Raw genomic sequence first — 18938 nt, 5'->3', positions numbered from 1 at the left:
TCATCAACGTCATTTTCAAAACATTATCAGCTGTAACTAGCCAATTTAATTCTTCTCTAATCCCTAGGGGTGTTTCATCAAGGAGCATATTTGGCACCGACGAAGATACGATGCAAAGGATTTGAATTTTGGCAATGTTATTTAAAGTGATCATCTGCCTATTGAGTGGGCAGTTTCCAAAGAGAAATCTCACAAAGTGATTAACTTTTAAAACACGTGAAAACCCAATATGTTCTGAATAAGAATAAGGAGATGATGTAGTAAGATTGTTATAACTCAGTTTTACAGCACAGAGTTGTAAAATCCAAGATCCAATTCCAGCTATCACTAGGAGAGAGATGTACCCATGGTAGTCATTTCACACAGGAAAATTTGCATATTTCCCACAGCAGAATGTCATAACTGAGCAACAGATTTCCAAGGAATTGTTTACTCTTTGCAAATAATAGAAGGTCTATTAACATATATAAGACCAAAAGAAGTACTAGAGGCAATGATAGTGATATTAAGTGTGCTTGGATCTCTGAATTTTGGATTCTCTCCTTTCCCCAAAAGTGTGCACTAAAGTATATCAATCTCAGTACCAATATTAATAAATCATATTTTTGAAATGTACTGTATCTTCAATGCCTGTGATGATAGGAGTCCTGCGTGCAACAATTTGATTTTATCTAATAAATCAGCCCAATTGAGTTCAGAACCAGTAGGTGTAGTATTTAGTTCTCTGGCACCATAGCAGAGACAATGTAGTGGAATAACAGATAAGGAGAAAGGGATTTTAGTCCTGTGATAGAAAGAGGGCAAAATAGCGCCAGAACAGAGAGATTGGGCCCATGGAATGAAGAAGAGAAAAGTTAAATGGGGTGGATTTAGTTTCATATTGGTTTTGCATACCCTCCATCTGTCCCAGTTAATCCTCTGATTAACCGATTAACTTTTAAGATATTTCAGTTTCTCACTCATTCTTCCATCTGGGACCCTTTTATTTGTCTTCTTGGCAACCCAAACTCAGTTTACTCTGAATGATGCAAACCGGACTTAAAAAGAAAAAGTTATTGTTGGTAATACCATCAAATTGACTTCAACTTATGGCAACCCTATGAATGAAACCTCCAGGTCATCCTGTTATCAACAGCTCTGCTCAGATCTTGAAAACTCAGGGCTGTGGTCTCCTTGATCGTGTCTATCCCATCTATAGTGTAGCCATATTCCTTTCTTACTGCCTTCTATTTTGCCAAGCATTATTGTCTTTTCTCTTGAATTTTGTCTTCTCATTATATGCCCAAAGTATGGCTATCATTCTACTTCTTCACACTGTTCAAAATTTGGCAAAGGTGACAGGATTTTTTGTCCTCAGCCATGGAGCTCAGTGGCTCCCATCACATTCTGGAAATGTACTTCTGGGGCAGCTCTGTGGGTGAACTGCCACAAACATCCTGCCGCCACCACAAAAATGCTGACAGTGGTTAATGAGCAGCTCCCCATCTTTGCATTAGGATTTGCATGGGTCGATCCGGCTCAAGAAGGCTCCCCCCCCCAATGTGATGATGCAAGAGGGAGTTGCGATGGTGTGGGATGTGGGGCGACAGCCCCACACGGGCATCCCTGAGATCACTGGGATCTTCGGTGATCCGCAATCATTCTGGTTATGCATGGGAATAAATCATATTAGCCTCTAGGAGGGGTTCATCCTTAATTTGATCGGGGACCTGTTCATTTGTTTTTCTGGCAGTCTGTTTTAGCCACAGAACTCTTGCCAAGCAACACATTTCAAATGAGATTATTCTTTTATCAGTCTTTTTCACTGTCCAGCTTTCACAAGCATACAATGAAATTAAACATAGAATAACATGGACAATCCTGACTTTGATATCTAATAATATATTTTTACAGTTGAGTATCTTTCTCAGTTCTTTCAGACCTGCTTTTTCTAGTCCACCTCTGTCTTGAAATGTTTGGGAAGTAATATATCAATGTAACAAAATGCATGTAGATTAACTGTGACACTATTAGCAAAGAAAAAAGATGATGTTAACCCAGTAAGTAATGTGTCAAGAGGTAGGGATGTGGGATATTTTGCAATCAGAGAGACTGACATCAGAATAGGCAAGCAGCATGGCTAGAGATTATTCAAGGGCCACCAGGGGTCTGCCTCTGTCTAAGAATTAAACCTCAAATGCCCTTTTTTGAGGTCATGTTTTCCTCTGTTCAAAAAAACCTCAGATGATCTTTCTCTTTCTGTAGCTAAATGCAAACCTCAGATGATCTTTCTCTTTCTGTAGCTAAATGCAAACATACAGAAATGTCAAAAATATTCATCCAACACAACATTTCAACAGGCCATTTTAAAATATATTTTAGCATTTACGGAAATATTCAAAGATACACAAAAATATTTCAAACTTGTGTAATCCATGTATATATGTGCATATTATTGCCACATCACAATGGAGACAGCCCCCCACCCCCCACCCACCCCGTTATTCCCCCACTGACTGAATGATGATGAATCAAGTCAGAATTTCAATCCCTGGTGGATGTATTGTCATTTTTAATGCATTGTGTTCAAGCCCTGAGCAGGAACACTTCAGTTCCTGGCATCTCCAATTAAAGAATTTAAAGGGAAAAGGCCTGGGAAAAACTTTCTTTGGCTGAAAGATTAGAGAACTGCTGCTATCCAGAACAGAGAACATTAGTTAAACAGAACAGTCAACTGACTCAGCATAAGGCAGGATGACATGTTCAGCTGCGGAGAACACTCAGGAGCAGTGAACCTCAAGATGAATGGGGAATCCCAGAGCTTTGGTGCAACCACTGAGAATACATCTATTTTCTACATGCATTAGCACTTCAAAAGGTGCGGCTGGCTGCTCTTAGAGATCAAGCCAGAATGCCAGAGAGTAGGAGGAGACTTTTAAATACACAGAGACTTGCCATTGAGAAATGCTGTACTCATTTCCCTTTTAGCACCAAAAGAGCATTAAAGTGCTTTCAGAAATTGAGAAGTGTTTTCAAATGCACTTTTATTGGTTTTAAGGAAGTGCTGTAAGACATTTAAAGGATGTTTATTAGACTACTAGAAAATCAATACACTCTTTCTTAATTGAGGTTTGACCAGTTCTTTAAGAGATTCCAGATGGCAATTTCTAAGGGCAGCAGTGTCGCCTAAACTGCAATGTAATATCCCTTAATTTACAAAAAAAAACAAACCCTGATCTGGTGAATCAGTTTGATTTCTGTGATGGCTACCAGTTTCTGGGAATAGATGACAAAAGGGCCATTGTAGATGTTAAGTGTATGCAATTCCTTCATTCCCATGGAGTATAATGTTGTTCACTAAAGTTGTTTTTGGTTCAACTCCCAGAAATACCAGCCATCTTACCAGCTGTTAGGAATCATGAGAGCGGAAACCCAAAACACTTGGAGGACCAAAGGTTCGAAACCACTGCTCTAGATGGCAGAGACACATCTAGAGAATACATCTTGGTAGGGCAGAACTGGTGATGATGATTTGGAGTGAGGTATTCTGGATCAGCATTGCTGCAGGCTAAACTGCCCTCTCTCAAGTGGCTCAGGAGCTAGACAGAGGTTACACTTTATGCTTCCAAACTGTCCTTGCGATTGGATGGTGGTTGCATGGGCATGGGCAAGCAGCACCAGGACTATATTAGGGCTGCTTTTCTACAACACTTATGTTGCTATTTCATGGTCTTCTGTTTGTAGTGGCCACGAGGTATGAAAATGGCGCTGGTCATCTCTCAGCATCTGGAGTGGCCAATGACAAAAATGGCATCTCTGCACTTTTGATATAATCACTCCAGTATTCACTGAAACTTGAATACTGGCATTTCTGTGCCCAGTGGCAAGGTAGGTGCCATCCCCTGTCCCTGAGCTCCCTGAATGCTGCTTCCTAAATAGAAAGTGGTATACTTGATTACACCAGCCCAAAGACATGAATTACCCTGGAGTTTCTGGAAAGCTCTTGAGTATCCAGCAAGTTCTGTTAACATAGTTCAGGGCCTCATTAAGCAGACTTGATCTGTGTTATACCAAATCAGCTCTATGCATCTTGTCATGGCCATGGAGCTGATTCAGCCCCCTCTGGCTTGAAGTGTCAGTGAAGACGCACCCTGAGTCATCAAAGAAAAAGGAAACAATGATCTCAGACCACACTGAAGAGGGAGTGAATCCCAGGATTGCTATCTGCTTTTGCTTTTGACAATATGTTCAGGGGTAAATTGCCATGCCTTCCTCTAACATATCAAGAGTCAGCACAAGATGCTAAACAGTCTTCTTAAATCACTTTAAAGAAAGATACATAGAGTAAGGACAAAGAGCAAGGTATCTCCTGAAGGCAGGTGCTTCAAGTTTTTTTTGTCTCCCACAGCCTTAGGAAGACAAGCTTCCAGTGAAAATGCATATCACCAAATTCCTTGGGGTGGGCGGGCAGGATCAACAACTAGATTTCATTATTGAGACTGCTAGTAAAGCATCTTTGCAATGCTTCTACTTCCTTATGCCATGGCACTGAATCTCAGCAATTGCACTACTGGTTGCACTCTTAAAGTAAGTTGTGATTTCATTTTCATTATTATGGTTATTATATATGAGCATTAGTTGACTTTTGCACTGTGCTTGTCATTCTGACTCAAGAAGCAACTAGCACTGGGAAACTGATGCTCTGCCCTCCTGCCTGTTTCTCTGTGGCTCTTCCCAATGCTGCTGCTGCCTGTCTGGTGTGCTGCTTCTTTGAAGCAGTTCAATTGTAGATGTGGGAAATACTTTAAAGGGACAATTGTCATGGAGCCAGATCCCAGGGCTGAATTTCCAAGCCCTGAATCTGACTTCATAACATAAACAATCCTGCAAGCACCTGGCGGGAGAAGATAAAATGAGCCTGGGAACTCAGAGTTGAAAGTATAAACAATTATAATTGCTGTAGTGTGTGGGAATAGAAATCATGGTAGAAATGTGATCCCGAAGGTGGGGTTTGATGATGATATTTGCGTGTGATATTACGTTGCATCAGAAGTGATAAAATTAGATGTATGTAAACATTAGGTCATTCTCGACTTTTCCAAAGTCATGTATTCTTCAATAAAGATTGAATTTGAGAGCAGCTATCTTTGATCTGCGTTCAGACTGGTCCTTTGAAGTGAGCCTGACATTAAAGTCGAGAATCCATTTCTCACCCTCCTGCGGAATTCGCAGTGAAGTGATAATGAGTGAAGAAGGAGATCAAAGCCCAAATGGGGCAGAGAGGCCTTTGCAAGGGGCCCGGCCGAAGAGAGAAGAAACGCTGCAAGCCATAGCTTCCTCTACGGGGTACCCCAGGCCGAACGGCGTGACCCAGAGAATTCCCAGGGGAGGAAGAGGCGTCTCTGCGGCTGCAGAAACCAGTTGGGGATCTGGAGGAAGTATGCCGGAGACCGTGGCCCTGCGGTTATCCATCCTGGAAACTAATTTATCCAGGCTGTCGGAAACCGTGGGGAGATTGGTGCCATTATTGGAAGAGAATCTCCAAAAGGAGCCCAGCCGATATGGCGCCGAGAGAGAACCAAGTAAAGAAGGAGATTGGAGCCAGAGGGGCCAGCGAGCGTCAACGCAGAGTCCCGTGGCGGCAAGGGACGAGGGAGATGAGGAATACTGGCGGGAGCTGGAGTTCCGGGACAGAATGGCGCGAGAAGTGGAGCGTCAGCGAGCCCTGGGAACTCTGAGGCCGCCATCTCCAACAGAGCTCCCAACCCCCCGAATGGGCGTCGGGGTGGAAAGGCCACTGGGGCCAGGGATCGGGTCCAGTGGATATGCAGACGAAGGCGGAGAGGAGCGGGGGATCCAGGAAGAGGAGGAGGATGTGCCGTACGACGAGGAAAGGCGAGATGAGGGGGCTACAGCAAGGCCAGTATGCGGATGGGCGGAAGAGCCGACAGCGGCGGCAGACTTTCGGGAGCCGCGCAGAATGACCACCGGAGTGGGGCGCGGCGTGTTCCAAGGAGCCGCCCGAGGAAACCTGATGCAACCCTTCCCCATGCCTCCCAGACAGCATCAACGGGCCGCAGAATGGATGCCTAGAAGGGAAGATCTCAAACTAGAATACGGAGGGGAATCAGATGAACTGAACTTTTTTCTAATTAGCATCAGAGGATACATGGAAGACAATGCACACACATTCCCCTCCGAGGCAAGCAGGGTTCGAGCCATCGGCAACACACTAAAGCGAGGAGCAGCCAGCTGGTATGTGCAGCTTCATGCCAGACGCGACCCATGCCTGAGGTCAGTGCCCCGCTTCCTCGCCGCACTGGAAAACCGGTTCAGAGACCGGCTAGAGCAATTGAGGGCTCGAGACCAGCTGAAAGGAATAAAGCAGAGGGACAAAACAGTGCCCGAGTACGCAGAGGAATTCCTTCACCTCGCGGAAAGGGTACCAGAATGGTCTGAAGTGACCAAAGTGGAATTATTTAAAGAGGGACTACGCCCCGAGATTTTCAGCTGGGCAGCGCACAGAGACGACCCCGAAACGCTCCAGGGATGGATTCAACTAGCGGGGCGCGTCGAATCCACCCTGGCCCAAGTAAAGCGCTTCAGGAGCGGCAGCGGCCAGCAAAGACCGGTGGCGAGGGGTCGAGGAGAAACGAGGAAGCAGGAAAGACCCGGAGGGAGGCCGGGGATTCCCTCCAGAGGAGACGACAACAAACCTAAACCGGGATGCTTTGTATGTGGGAAGACGGGCCATCGAGCAGCAGAATGCTGGGCCCGGAAGGGGGAGCCGCCAAAAGCCCCAAAGCCCAAGCCAGCAACCGGGAGGCGCGCGGAAGAGGAGGTGCAGGCCCCAGAATCTTCAGAAAAACTGGTGAGTCGGGACAACCGCATGATAGTAGTGCCAATCTGCCTCTCAGGGCTAGAAAATCGGGCCACCTGCAAGGCATTTGTGGATTGTGGGTGTTCTAGAAATATTATAACCCCGGAGTTAGCAGGAGCGCTGAAATGCCAGCAGATGGCGCTTGACTCCCCAATTGCATTTTCGCAGCTAGATGGATCAGTCGCTGCTGGGGAAGTATCTACAAAGGAAATACGGGGAATCCCATGTAAAATAGGCAAATGGGAAGGAAGAATATCCTTTGTGATAGCCCCTATTGCCACATACCACGTAATATTAGGGATACCATGGCTCGAACAGGCAAATCCTGAAGTAGATTGGAGAGGAAAAAGCCTAGCATTCAAAGAACAGCAGATGCAATGGGAGATAAGCAAAATTGCAGAAGAGGAGGACGAGGAAGATGAAGCAGGGGAAATAGACCCACAGCTATTGCCACCTGAATACAGAGACTTTGTGGATGTTTTCAATCAGAAAGAGGCCAGTAAATTGCCTCCCAAAAGGAATATAGAAGTAGAAATTGAAATAACCCCAGGAGCAAACTTACCCAAACCAAAAGTGTATCCCATGTCTGTGCAGGAGAAGGAGGAATTGAGGAAATACATTGATAAAAACCTGGCGCGAGGCTTCATTAAGCCATCCAATTCTCCTCTCGGGGCCCCAGTGTTATTTAGGAGAAAGAAAGACAACTCCCTAAGATTGTGCATTGATTATCGAAATTTAAACGCAATTACTAAGGACAATAAATACCCTATGCCCTTAGTCAAGGATTTAATTACCGTATTGAAGAAAGGGAGCATATTTACTAAACTGGATTTAATTGAAGCGTATCATAAATTAAGGATCAAACCGGAGGATACTTGGAAAACTGCATTTTCCTGCGCATTCGGCCATTTTGAATACGAAATTTTGCCTTTCGGGTTAAAAAACGGAGGCGGCTGCTTTATGCAGCTTATAAATGAAATACTACACCCGTTATTGTACAGAGGGGTATTCATATTTCTTGATGATATCTTGATTGTAACTGAAGATAAGGAAAAGCACGTAAAATTGGTCCGGGAAGTTTTGCAGAGACTAAGAGAAGCAAAGCTGTACGCAAAACTGTCCAAATGTGAATTCAATAAAACTCAAATTGACTTTCTGGGGTATCGGATATCTCCAGAAGGGTTAGCTATGGATCCAGCTAAAGTAGCAGATGTGAAAGAATGGGGAGTGCCTCAAACAAGGAGGCAATTACAATCATTTCTGGGGTTTGCAAATTTTTACAGACCCTTCATAAAAGGTTTCGCGCAAATAACCGCACCCCTTACAGAACTTTTAAAAACAAAAGGGAAAGGGGAGACAGCAAAAGTGAAAGCTCCTGGCGCCAAACTGAGTTGGACGCCAGAATGCCAAAAGGCATTCGAAACCTTAAAAGAATGCTTCACTGAAGGACCCATCCTAAAACACCCCGATATCAGGAGCCCTTTCATAATCCATTGCGATGCCTCAGACTGTGCGTATGGGGCAGTACTATTGCAAAAAGATCAAAATGGGAACTTAAAACCCTGTGGATATTTGTCACGGAAGTTCAGCGAAACTGAAAAAAGTTGGCCAATATGGGAAAAAGAGGCATTAGCCATATTAAAAGCCTTAGAATGCTGGCGACACTTCCTCGAAGGAAGCGGAATCCCATTTGAAATTTGGTCTGACCATAAGAACCTACAGTATTTAAAGTCTCCTAGAAAATTGTCCCCCAAACAAATTAGATGGGCGCAATACTTCAGCAGATTCGATTTCCAATTAAAGTTTTTTCAAGGGAAGCAGAACGTCTTGGCAGATGCTCTTTCACGCATGCCTCAACACGAAGGCATAACCACAGCAAAAGAGGGGACAATATTCTCTGACAAACAATGGGGCTTAGCTGTCAGGACAAGAGCACAAACCCAAAAGGAGGACACGGCTTTTGTTGAACTCGGCGGGGAAGAAAACTGGGGAAATGAACTGAAACAGTCTTATGAAGGAGATCAATGGATCGCGTCCAACGCAGAAAAGGGGGAACAGAAGGGGGGATTTTGGTTTGTAAACAAGAAACTGTATATCCCAGCAATATTAAGGATTAAGATTCTGCATCGTTTTCACAACAACCAGAGCGCTGGTCATACAGGAATTACAAAAACAACAAAGGCAATAGTAAAACATTGTTGGTGGCCAGGAATGAGGAAGGACATAAAGAATCATGTTGTTCAATGTGATGATTGTGCCAGAAATAAATCGGGAGGAGGGAAACCTATGGGATTGTTACAAACAGTAGCGGAACCTACCAGACCTTGGGAATGTGTAGCTATGGACTTTGTGGGAGAACTGCCGGTTAGCAAAGGACATCGTTATATTTGGACAGTATTAGACCTGTTTTCTAAACAGGCCCACTTTATAGCGCTGACGAAACTACCATCGGCTGAGAAACTAGCTGAATTGTACATAAATCATATTTACAAACTATATGGATGTCCCAGTAGAGTAGTCAGTGACAGAGGAGTACAGTTCACAGCAAAATTTTGGGAAAAATTCTTGGAAATGCTAGGAGCAGAAAGGAGTCTAAGTTCTGCTTTTCACCCCATGACAAACGGGGCGGTAGAACGTACTCAGCAAACGCTTGGGCAGTTCCTTCGAATGTACTCTAACATGAGACAAAATGACTGGTCTAGGTGGTTGGCTTTTGCGGAACTAGCCTTTAATTCAACTATACATTCAGCAACAAATAAAACCCCCTTTGAAGTAGTTTACGGGTATGAAATACAGCCTTTACCCCAGTTGCCAAGGTGGACAGAAAATGAGGAAACAGAGGCAGGGAAGTGGAAAACGCAAATGCTAGAATGTTGGAGTCAAGTGACTGCATCCTTAAAGGAAGCACACAAAAAGTATAAAGCGTTCGCAGACAGAAAGAGGGTGGAAGGCGATAAATTAAATAAAGGAGATCTAGTGTGGTTAAGTACCCAAAACATCAAATTGGGGCTACCTTCAAGAAAACTGGGCCCCAAATATATTGGACCATTCAGAATACAGGGTGTTATCAATGAAGTGACTTTCCAGTTGGCATTGCCAAAAAGTTTAGGGAAAATACACCCAGTATTCCATCGCAGCTTACTGAAAAAGTATATGGGGACTTTGGACAAAATGGACACATAGAGTTATTGTTTGATTTGTTTCAGAACTATGATGAAAGAAGAACCGAAGAGGAGGACGAAGAAAACGAGGGCGCCATGTCATGGAGCCAGATCCCAGGGCTGAATTTCCAAGCCCTGAATCTGACTTCATAACATAAACAATCCTGCAAGCACCTGGCGGGAGAAGATAAAATGAGCCTGGGAACTCAGAGTTGAAAGTATAAACAATTATAATTGCTGTAGTGTGTGGGAATAGAAATCATGGTAGAAATGTGATCCCGAAGGTGGGGTTTGATGATGATATTTGCGTGTGATATTACGTTGCATCAGAAGTGATAAAATTAGATGTATGTAAACATTAGGTCATTCTCGACTTTTCCAAAGTCATGTATTCTTCAATAAAGATTGAATTTGAGAGCAGCTATCTTTGATCTGCGTTCAGACTGGTCCTTTGAAGTGAGCCTGACAGACAATGGCAGGACGCTGGGATGATGTGCCAGAACAAAAGTAGCATGGATAACTTGGACCAAATAATTTGTGACTTTTAAAATTTGCTGTTTTATTTTTCAGAACAAAAATGTAAAGTATCTTGCAAACAACCCTCTAAAAATTTGGATGGTTTAATCCACTTTTTGGAGTCTCCAATGTTAATTCAAATGTGTGTGTGGGGGGGGGATTCCCAAATGTTACATTTCTGTGCCTCAATTTGGATTCATAGTTCTAATTAATCCAAATCAAATAGGCCCCAGAACTTATTCAACAAACTGAGATCCAAACCAGATTTGGACACCCATGTAGAGCTCTAATTTAAAGAGCCCTTTTTGACATTTTATTAAAGTAAGGACAACATCGTAATATGTTATTTCCTTGTTCGAGGAGCATTTCTCCTTTGAGCAGGTAGCAAACTGTGCTGCTTATCTGGTTAAAAGCAATGCAAAGTGCAAAAAAGAAAGGACTTCTTTTTCAGAGGACTATGCAATAATAAAGGTCCTTATTATAATAGCATTAAGAGGCTCCTGGGTATTTTTAGAGCATCATTAGTACACTGTGTGGGTAGTTGAAAGTACATGGCCTTTGGCCTTATGTATCCCAACACACATGAGGCATGCATTAATGGATCTATAAAGTATGGCCAGTAATGTACTTATGCCTTAATAAACACTTCATGCTCAAACGCTCAACTACTTTCAGTTCTGCCATTGTGTTTTTCATATTGTGGCATCAAAGACATAAATAGAAACTACAATTTCAGTTCTATGCATCAGTTCCTATTTATGGAACTATTCATGTGTTAAGAGTTGCAAATCCATGACCTCAAGAAGTTTGTGTACCTTTCATAGCTATGTGAGGCATTTCTATATTATGAATCAGTATTACAATAGAAAACATTGGATTTATGTATTTATGTATATTCTTCCCATCTTCAGACAATTTTGTAAGATGACTTGAGCAAAACAAGTATGTATAGTCCAAAGGTAGACAGCATTATGCCCTCTCGATATTTTGGACTATAGCTCCAATAACTCCTGAACATTGGCTTGCTGGAGTACTACCACTGTGGTAGTCAATGTATATATTTCTTGTGTGTAGTTGGTTGAGTGTTCTTCTCCTGGCTCAAACATTATCAGTGTGTTTGTTTACATGAGCCACTCTTAGATTTTCATGTTCAGTGAAGAGGTCTTATTAGCTGAGTTTTCTGCTCAAACCTCCATGCACAACATGGAGCATGAGGCACAGATAGTGGAAGACAATGTGGGGAGGGAATAGGATAATAAATAGAGCTATTCTAGCTTAATGCCCCACCCAAAAGGAAATCACAGACATAACTTATCTTTGTAAATATTATGAAACTGGCTCTTTGATGTCACTAACTTATGTAACAACACAGCTTAGAACCACACAACGATGTGTAACCTTCAGGGATGACTTTCAAGCAGCAATTAACTTGCAGTCAGGAAAGAGGTTCTTGAGTATAGTTAAGCCAAATGTATGAATAAGGAAGACAATTACTGCTTGGATCCAAATGAGCCAGGTAATTTTTCCATCCATCCTTATCATGAAGATACAACATCAGCTAGCCTTGGTGGATACAGCTTCTTAAGAGACAAACCCATTATCACCTAGTTGCAAGAGAATCCTTTACCATCTAGAGCAGGCATGGGCAAACTGTGGCCCCCCAGGTGTTTTGGATTTCAACTCCCACAATTCCTAACAACCGGTAGGCTCTAGAGCAGTGGTTCTCAACCTGGGGTCCCCAGATGTTTTTGGCCTTCAATTCCCAGCAATCCTAATAGCTGGTAAACTGCCTGGGATTTCTGGGAGTTGTAGACCAAAAATATCTGGGGACCCCAGGTTGAGAACCACTGCTCTAGAAAAAAAAGGTACTATTTCCTGAAGTTCAGGTGTCATATCATGTGAGCAGGTTGTTCAGAGTACCATGTATGCTCAGGTCCAGTCCCAGGAGCTCCTCTTAGGAGACATGCATGGCCCAGTTAGGGAGTGAGAAGGTACACATCACACTCATAACACAAGAACAGCAATGCATGTGTATCTTTACATGGCAAATTCATTTGCTTGAACATTAAGGCACTCCATTACACATTGACTATTAATTCACATATTGCATGTATTGAGATATATCTTGAGTTGCTGATAATATACCTCAGGATTTCTTCTACAGAAAGAAGATAGAGTATAAGATTCCATTCCTGCAGTTTCAAATCTGTTTTCTGGCCCCACATATATTTTGTTAGATGCCTTGATCACCTTGGTGGATGACCTACACTGAGAGTTAGATACAGGAATGCATACTTGTTGGTCCTGCTGGATCTTCCAGTGACATTTGATATCATTGTCCATGGTATCTTTCTGGCCATTTGGCTGATATGGGATGGGACATTGAATTACAGAGGCTCAAATCTCTCTGACTGAATGTTTCTAAGAGTTTGGTGTTGGGGATCACTCTTCTGACTTTAACTATTCATCTGTGGGGTTCCAGGGGAATCAATACTATCCCGATGCTTTTCAACATCTACATGAATCTGATTGAGGATGTCATCTGGAGCTTTAGCATTAGGTGTCAACAGTAAGCTGACAATACCCCATTCTTGCTCTCTCCTTTAAAACGGATGCCAAAAGGGCCACAGTATTATGGGGGTTTTTTAGTTGCAGGTGAGCCATTTTCTATATGAAGGTGAACAGACTGAGGCTGTCAGTTTTGCTATTCAGTTTTAATCTCATGTATGTCTCATAAACACTATGAAGAAATGCATGATTTTAAGATGCTCACATTGAGGAAATAAAGAAAATACAATTCTGAGCCATTTATAAAAACCACAGCCCCACTCTTACTTGTCAAATCTTAGTGAGTTGCAAATGTAGACATCAAAACTTAGGAGGGAAAGGAGGATTTTTTTAAACCATGTAGCATTCAGCACTCTTTTAAGATACGTTCCCCCTAAAGCCTGGGAAAGACTGGGGCTTTTATAGGAGAGGGAGAAAAAGAGGAAGAGGAAGAGGAAGGGGAGGGAGGAAAAAAGAGGAGATGAAGGAAAACAATAATTTCCATGCTCCTCCAGGCAGTTTGTTGGTCAAGGTTGTTGGAGGATTCTAGGAATCATAGCCTAAATAAGAATTTCGCTAAGATGTTTTCATTGGTGTTCCATGTGGGGAAGAACAGTAATTTCAAACCATATTATTGTTTCTTGAGATAATTCTCTCCCAATTCAGCCATCAATTACATTCTGAAAATTCCAGCTTAATATAGGAAGGGAGTGGCACTACCCATCCATAAATGCAGTGAAAACAGCAAAACTATATAATAGGACCCCCCTCCCCCCCAAACACATAACTTCATTTTTATATAGGCACATTTTCTTGTCATTAACATTTTCATCTGCTTATTACTAGAAGCTGTGACCTCTTTTTTTAAAATGTGTTCATCAGTGACAGTATATTTTATGCAATCCTGATAATATAAAATTCCTAACAGTAAGCACTGTTGAAAGAGATGAGATGGAGTCGGTAGGCGAATCTAACAATTTCTATTTGTTGGATTTTGAATGAGTTAAGTAAGTCTAACTTGCACTGGGGATATTTCCTGTATCTGTAGGGCTTTTGCACATATTGTAAATCACTCAGAAGAGGACTGCTTGCTCACCATATTTTATATACTCTCTCAGGAGCCCTGACATATAGCCCAATAACCCACAGCAACAACTTTTGTGCAAAATCTTTTGATTCAGCAACCATCTTTTCTCTTTCCAAGGAATGCAAATGGTAGCAGAGTAGATAGTAATTTTGGCAACTGTACAGTATGAGTGTTAATTTTGCAATGTCTGTGGAATGCAAGTTCCTGATAATTTCATGTTTATTTTATTTTTTTTAAAAAATATTATATACATGTTTCCAGTCCTTATAAATGCAAAGATCAGACTGTAAACATAGTGAGGGGGATAGCTTCTCTGTTGTACAGTTCTTGGGTCTGCAGAATTTAGACCATCATTTGAAAAAATGTTTTCAATCGTATTTGATGTATGAAAGGTAAATAGATATATGTGATTAACCTTAACCCATCTCATTTTGTGTCGAGCTTTTAAAAAGAAAGAAAGCATAAAAGTCCTATATATTGTTTTGTTTTGTCTAAGAAGCTTTTAGCTTGCCAGTGTTAGAAGCATAATGCTAGTGATCTTAATGCTTCAGAAAGAGGTGTTAGTGCTTATTATTGGGGGGGGGGGGGGCTTTAGGCAATTTTATAACATGTGATGCTCTTAAAACATCTGTATGTAATTTACCGCACAGATCCAAATAAATTCTATGATATTCTAACAGCTTGTCATATAATTATACATTTAAGGTCACTTCTAAGCAGAAAAGAAGGATGCTGTTTCATTGACAGGAATTTGAGGGGTGCAAGTTAGGAAACAGGCATGTCAGAAATTTCCAGATTTGTTTATTCTCAGCTGGAGTTTAATGCAAATTGCTCCATTATGCAGCATGATTTTCCATCCTCCACTCCTACAGCAGACAGTTACCTAGGGACCACCCATCAAAATGAAAGCAATAATTCAGGGCTCTGTTTTGCCCTTAGTACTGTCAAGAGAATTTGGAGTCCTGGAACTTAGAAATCTATTGTCTGATATATGATGTATCTGAAGCCAATAAGACACATTGTTGCAGTCCATAACAAGAGAGTTAGGGTTTTAAAGAGACAGCTTCTTGAATCTGTACTTCATGGGTCTTCTGCAGGCTCAGGATGGAGGTGTTATTTGAATTTACAAACAGTTCTTTATGCATAAAAGATTTCTTAATTTACTAGTGTTGAATTATCCTTCTTTGTCTTTTCAGATTGAGGATAAGTAACCTGTCATCCTTTCCCTTCCTTTCTCCTCTGTCTGCTTCTTTCTTTTTCTTCATCTCATCGTCTTTGGCTGAGATTCCATATTATGCATGAGTATTATAAATCTACACTAATGTAGAGATGGGTGGTTGTGCTATACTTCTGAAAACCAACATTATGCAATCAACTTGTTCACAAATTGGTCTCCTTATTATTTGAGCTCACTGAACACAATGTCAGTTATAAATGAAGATATTTGAAATCATGTTGGAGGCCTAGTGCAAACCCTTGTCTAGACATTATCTAGATTCTCCAGAGCAATTCTATGGTATGCCATTTCCTTATATTACACAAAGGGTCCTTTATTGGATCCCTCACATAATACACAGGCCTACTGTATCTTGAAATGCCGACACAGTAACGTATTGCAACACAAAGTTTGGAAAGGTCTATCTTACATTCTTAAAGTGAATGCATCCATTGTAAATTGTTTTAAAAAGTACAACTGTATGTGTAAGAGGTTGAGAACATTGCAAATATTTGGGTAAAGCATTCTTAGTTTAAATGACCTCATACTGTACCCATAATTTTAGTGTCACCATGCCTGGAAAAAAAATAGTTTGTACTAGTTTGCACTAGTTTGTATTTCAATTGGGTGGAAAATAACCCTTACAAATATTACTGCTATATACCCAGAAAGTGAAAATGGTGAGGTAAGCACAGAAAAAGAATTCTAGAAAATGGAACGTTGTATTTTCCCAGCACATCATACTTATGTCTCTGCCTCTCTCTGTTTGTTTGCCAGGGTGTCCATTTCATAAGCATTTTGCCTAGAGGGCTCAGCAGTTGGTCCCTTAAGATCCTTGTGACAATGTTATTGTTTATTGTAAGCCCATTTTGTCATTTTGATGGTACAGATTCAAGCATGGCAATCTCTTCTTCTCACTCCCCTTCTCTACATACATGTTCCCCTTTAGCTAGGACCGTATCATAAAGATTGACTTCATGCCATGAATTCAAGCAGGACTGAGAACTGAATACTAATCCTATTAACTGACCTAAGAAATTGGAACATTGTAAATCTGGGTGAGCTGCGGTTGAAGCTTCAGATGATTTGGGTTATCCCGAGGTTGAGTCAAATAGTAAAGAAAGAGGGGTCATATCTGCGCTCTGTATTCCTAATGAGTTCCTGTTGAAGTTTTCAAAGAGCACAGGCACAACTAGTGAGGACAAGAACTGACAGAGCGGGAATACATATATTCTGAAAATTCCAGATTGTTGTATGTGTGTGTCTGTACACACACACACACACACACACACAGACACAACAACAACAACAATCTCCTACAGCTATACTGCAGGATCATTTATTTGTTTATTTACACCCCATTTTTCTGTTTGTACAGAACCCAAAGTAGCTTACATCCAATTAAAAAAAACCCCACTACTTCTATAAAAGATTTTATTAAAGCAAGCCATTCTATTAAAATACAGAGTTCCCATATAGTTTACAACTCAATAAAAGCTTAATAATAAAGTGATAAAACTATGGTTCCATTAAATGCCTCTTTTGTCACATGAATAATTATCTGTGCCTGCTGGTAAAAAGAAAGAAGAGAAGGACCCAGGTGAATCTTCCATGAGAAAGAATTCCACAAGTTGGGAGCTATCACAAGGCTATCTCCAGCATCCTCAACAAATGCATCTGTGATAGTTGCAAAAAGATTTTGGAAGAATCTTTGAGGGAGATACAAGTTTTCAGACAAAGTAGACCCAAGCCATACTGGGCTATAGAGAGCTCAGTAGTCCAAAGAAATATTATTCAAATATTATTCAAAGTTTTAGGTCTAGCCATTCGGTAGTATGGACCAAGGCAGCCCACTTAATCACCTGATGTACCACAGTTTCATGTTATACTGGATATCTTGTGCTAATTGCTGTCCTTTCACATTACAGGTCAACATTACTTTCTAGGGATCTCTTCACATGGCCCTTTCAGCCTTGCCATTGGGCTGGCAACTGCCGGTAAAAGGGAAGATGTGTGGGGTGGCTCGTGATGCCCCATGCCCCCTCTCTCCTCCCCTCATCACATTGGCACTCTTTCCCTCCCCCATCAGATGGCAGAAAAGGCAGCTACGAAAGTTCGAGTAGGTCCATTGGAGTTACTCACTCAACACTTTCCTCTCCACAGACAAGGAGAAAGCACCTTTTGGTGTTTCCCCTACACTTTGGGAGGAATGTGGGTGGGGACTGCCATGCATCGTGTGATGGCTCACAGCAGGCCCCATCCTTTCCACACATAAAAGTGGCAAAATGAGGCAAAATGCTCCCTGTGAAGAGGTGTCTCAAACTCAAAACAACACTTTCTGTTTCTTTCCCCAAAGACATCATTGCACATAGGTCAATTAAAGCTACTAGTCCATCAAACATATTTCACAAAAGTGTATTTTATAAAGAAAAGAAAAGAAAAGGGCACCCTAGAATAATAATACCCAAACTTAGATCCCAGATGTTGCTGAACCTGTTTCTCTCCAAGATGGCTAATATTCAGGATTCCTACAATTTTTTCTGTAACAGTAGCTTCCTCAAAATTATGTCCCTAAGTACGTCTCGCAACCAATGTTTCGAAAGCATTGCTCTTAAGAGAAAAAAAGGAGGGCACAGTATTTTCCAATCCAAAAGGAAATAGTTCTTATATATAAGTGGTTGTTGCCGAGCATGTTTTAAACCAAACTGGAGACTAAATTACAATCTATAATGTCACTGTTGATACAAGGAGATAATTAGTTACAGAATGTTAGAGAAGACACCAATTACATGGTGGAACTACAAGATAAATAGGGGAGGGGTTCCCAGCCTCCTTATCTTTGTTGATGGGCCTTTTTATTATTACATACCCTCCAAGTGTTCCAGTTTGGCTGGGACAGTCCTGGTGAATCAGCAGCTGAAATGCAGCTGAAAAAATTGGGTGATAGAAGATTCAACAGAACTCTCTTTGAGAGTTAGAGGGCATGGTGAACTCGTCTCCAATTAAAAAAAGAAACAGCAATGGAAAACAACTCATAAGATAAATTAATATCAATAATAAACTTTGATGGAAAACTTATAATAGAAATTAATACCAATAATAAACTTTGAGATATTTATTCCATTAAAAAAAACCAACAACAGAAAGTATCTCCAAATACAAATAAAACAAATACAAGTGATCATTAGCAGAGCAAAAAATGTTACAGAACACCAGTAAGGAGTCCAAAATGAACTTTCTGCTGATAAATTTCAGGTGAAAAAAGACGTGAAGGAACATACACAACTTCTCCCTGGTGAAAGGGACTTCACCCCTTAGTATCATGTACATTAGCAATTGTAAACCTCCTGTATCACTCCTTCTTCTGCCATCTCCACCTGTACTTGTAGAAATATATTGTGAAATTGCCTTTTGCACATTTCTTCATACATGTAGGATCTCCTTGTTGAACCAGTCCTTTGATTCCACATAATAATAAACTTTATTTATATCCCGCCACCATCTCCCCGAAGGGATTTGGGGTAGCTTACAAAAGCACCACAAGGTGCAGCA

The 18938-nt window shown here is 41.4% G+C and overlaps 3 protein-coding genes across 10 annotated transcripts in view; 2 read left to right on the top strand and 1 right to left on the bottom strand.

The window, feature by feature from the left end:
* Positions 1–18938, bottom strand: part of nlgn1 (neuroligin 1) — an 816109-nt gene that overhangs the window by 359762 nt on the left and 437409 nt on the right. The gene's annotated exons all lie outside the window — the stretch shown is intronic.
* Positions 1–18938, top strand: part of LOC134298055 (uncharacterized) — a 324686-nt gene that overhangs the window by 234772 nt on the left and 70976 nt on the right. The gene's annotated exons all lie outside the window — the stretch shown is intronic.
* Positions 4802–10444, top strand: LOC134298054 (uncharacterized). The gene is made up of 2 exons (XM_062977525.1): positions 4802–6850; positions 10066–10444. The coding sequence occupies exons 1-2, from the start codon at positions 5222–5224 to the stop codon at positions 10171–10173; spliced, it is 1737 nt and encodes a 578-aa protein (XP_062833595.1). The 5' UTR covers positions 4802–5221; the 3' UTR covers positions 10174–10444.

Source organism: Anolis carolinensis, chromosome 3 (genome assembly GCF_035594765.1).
Source record: "Anolis carolinensis isolate JA03-04 chromosome 3, rAnoCar3.1.pri, whole genome shotgun sequence".
NCBI lineage: Eukaryota > Metazoa > Chordata > Lepidosauria > Squamata > Dactyloidae > Anolis > Anolis carolinensis.
This window is presented reverse-complemented; position numbering and strand designations above follow the sequence as displayed.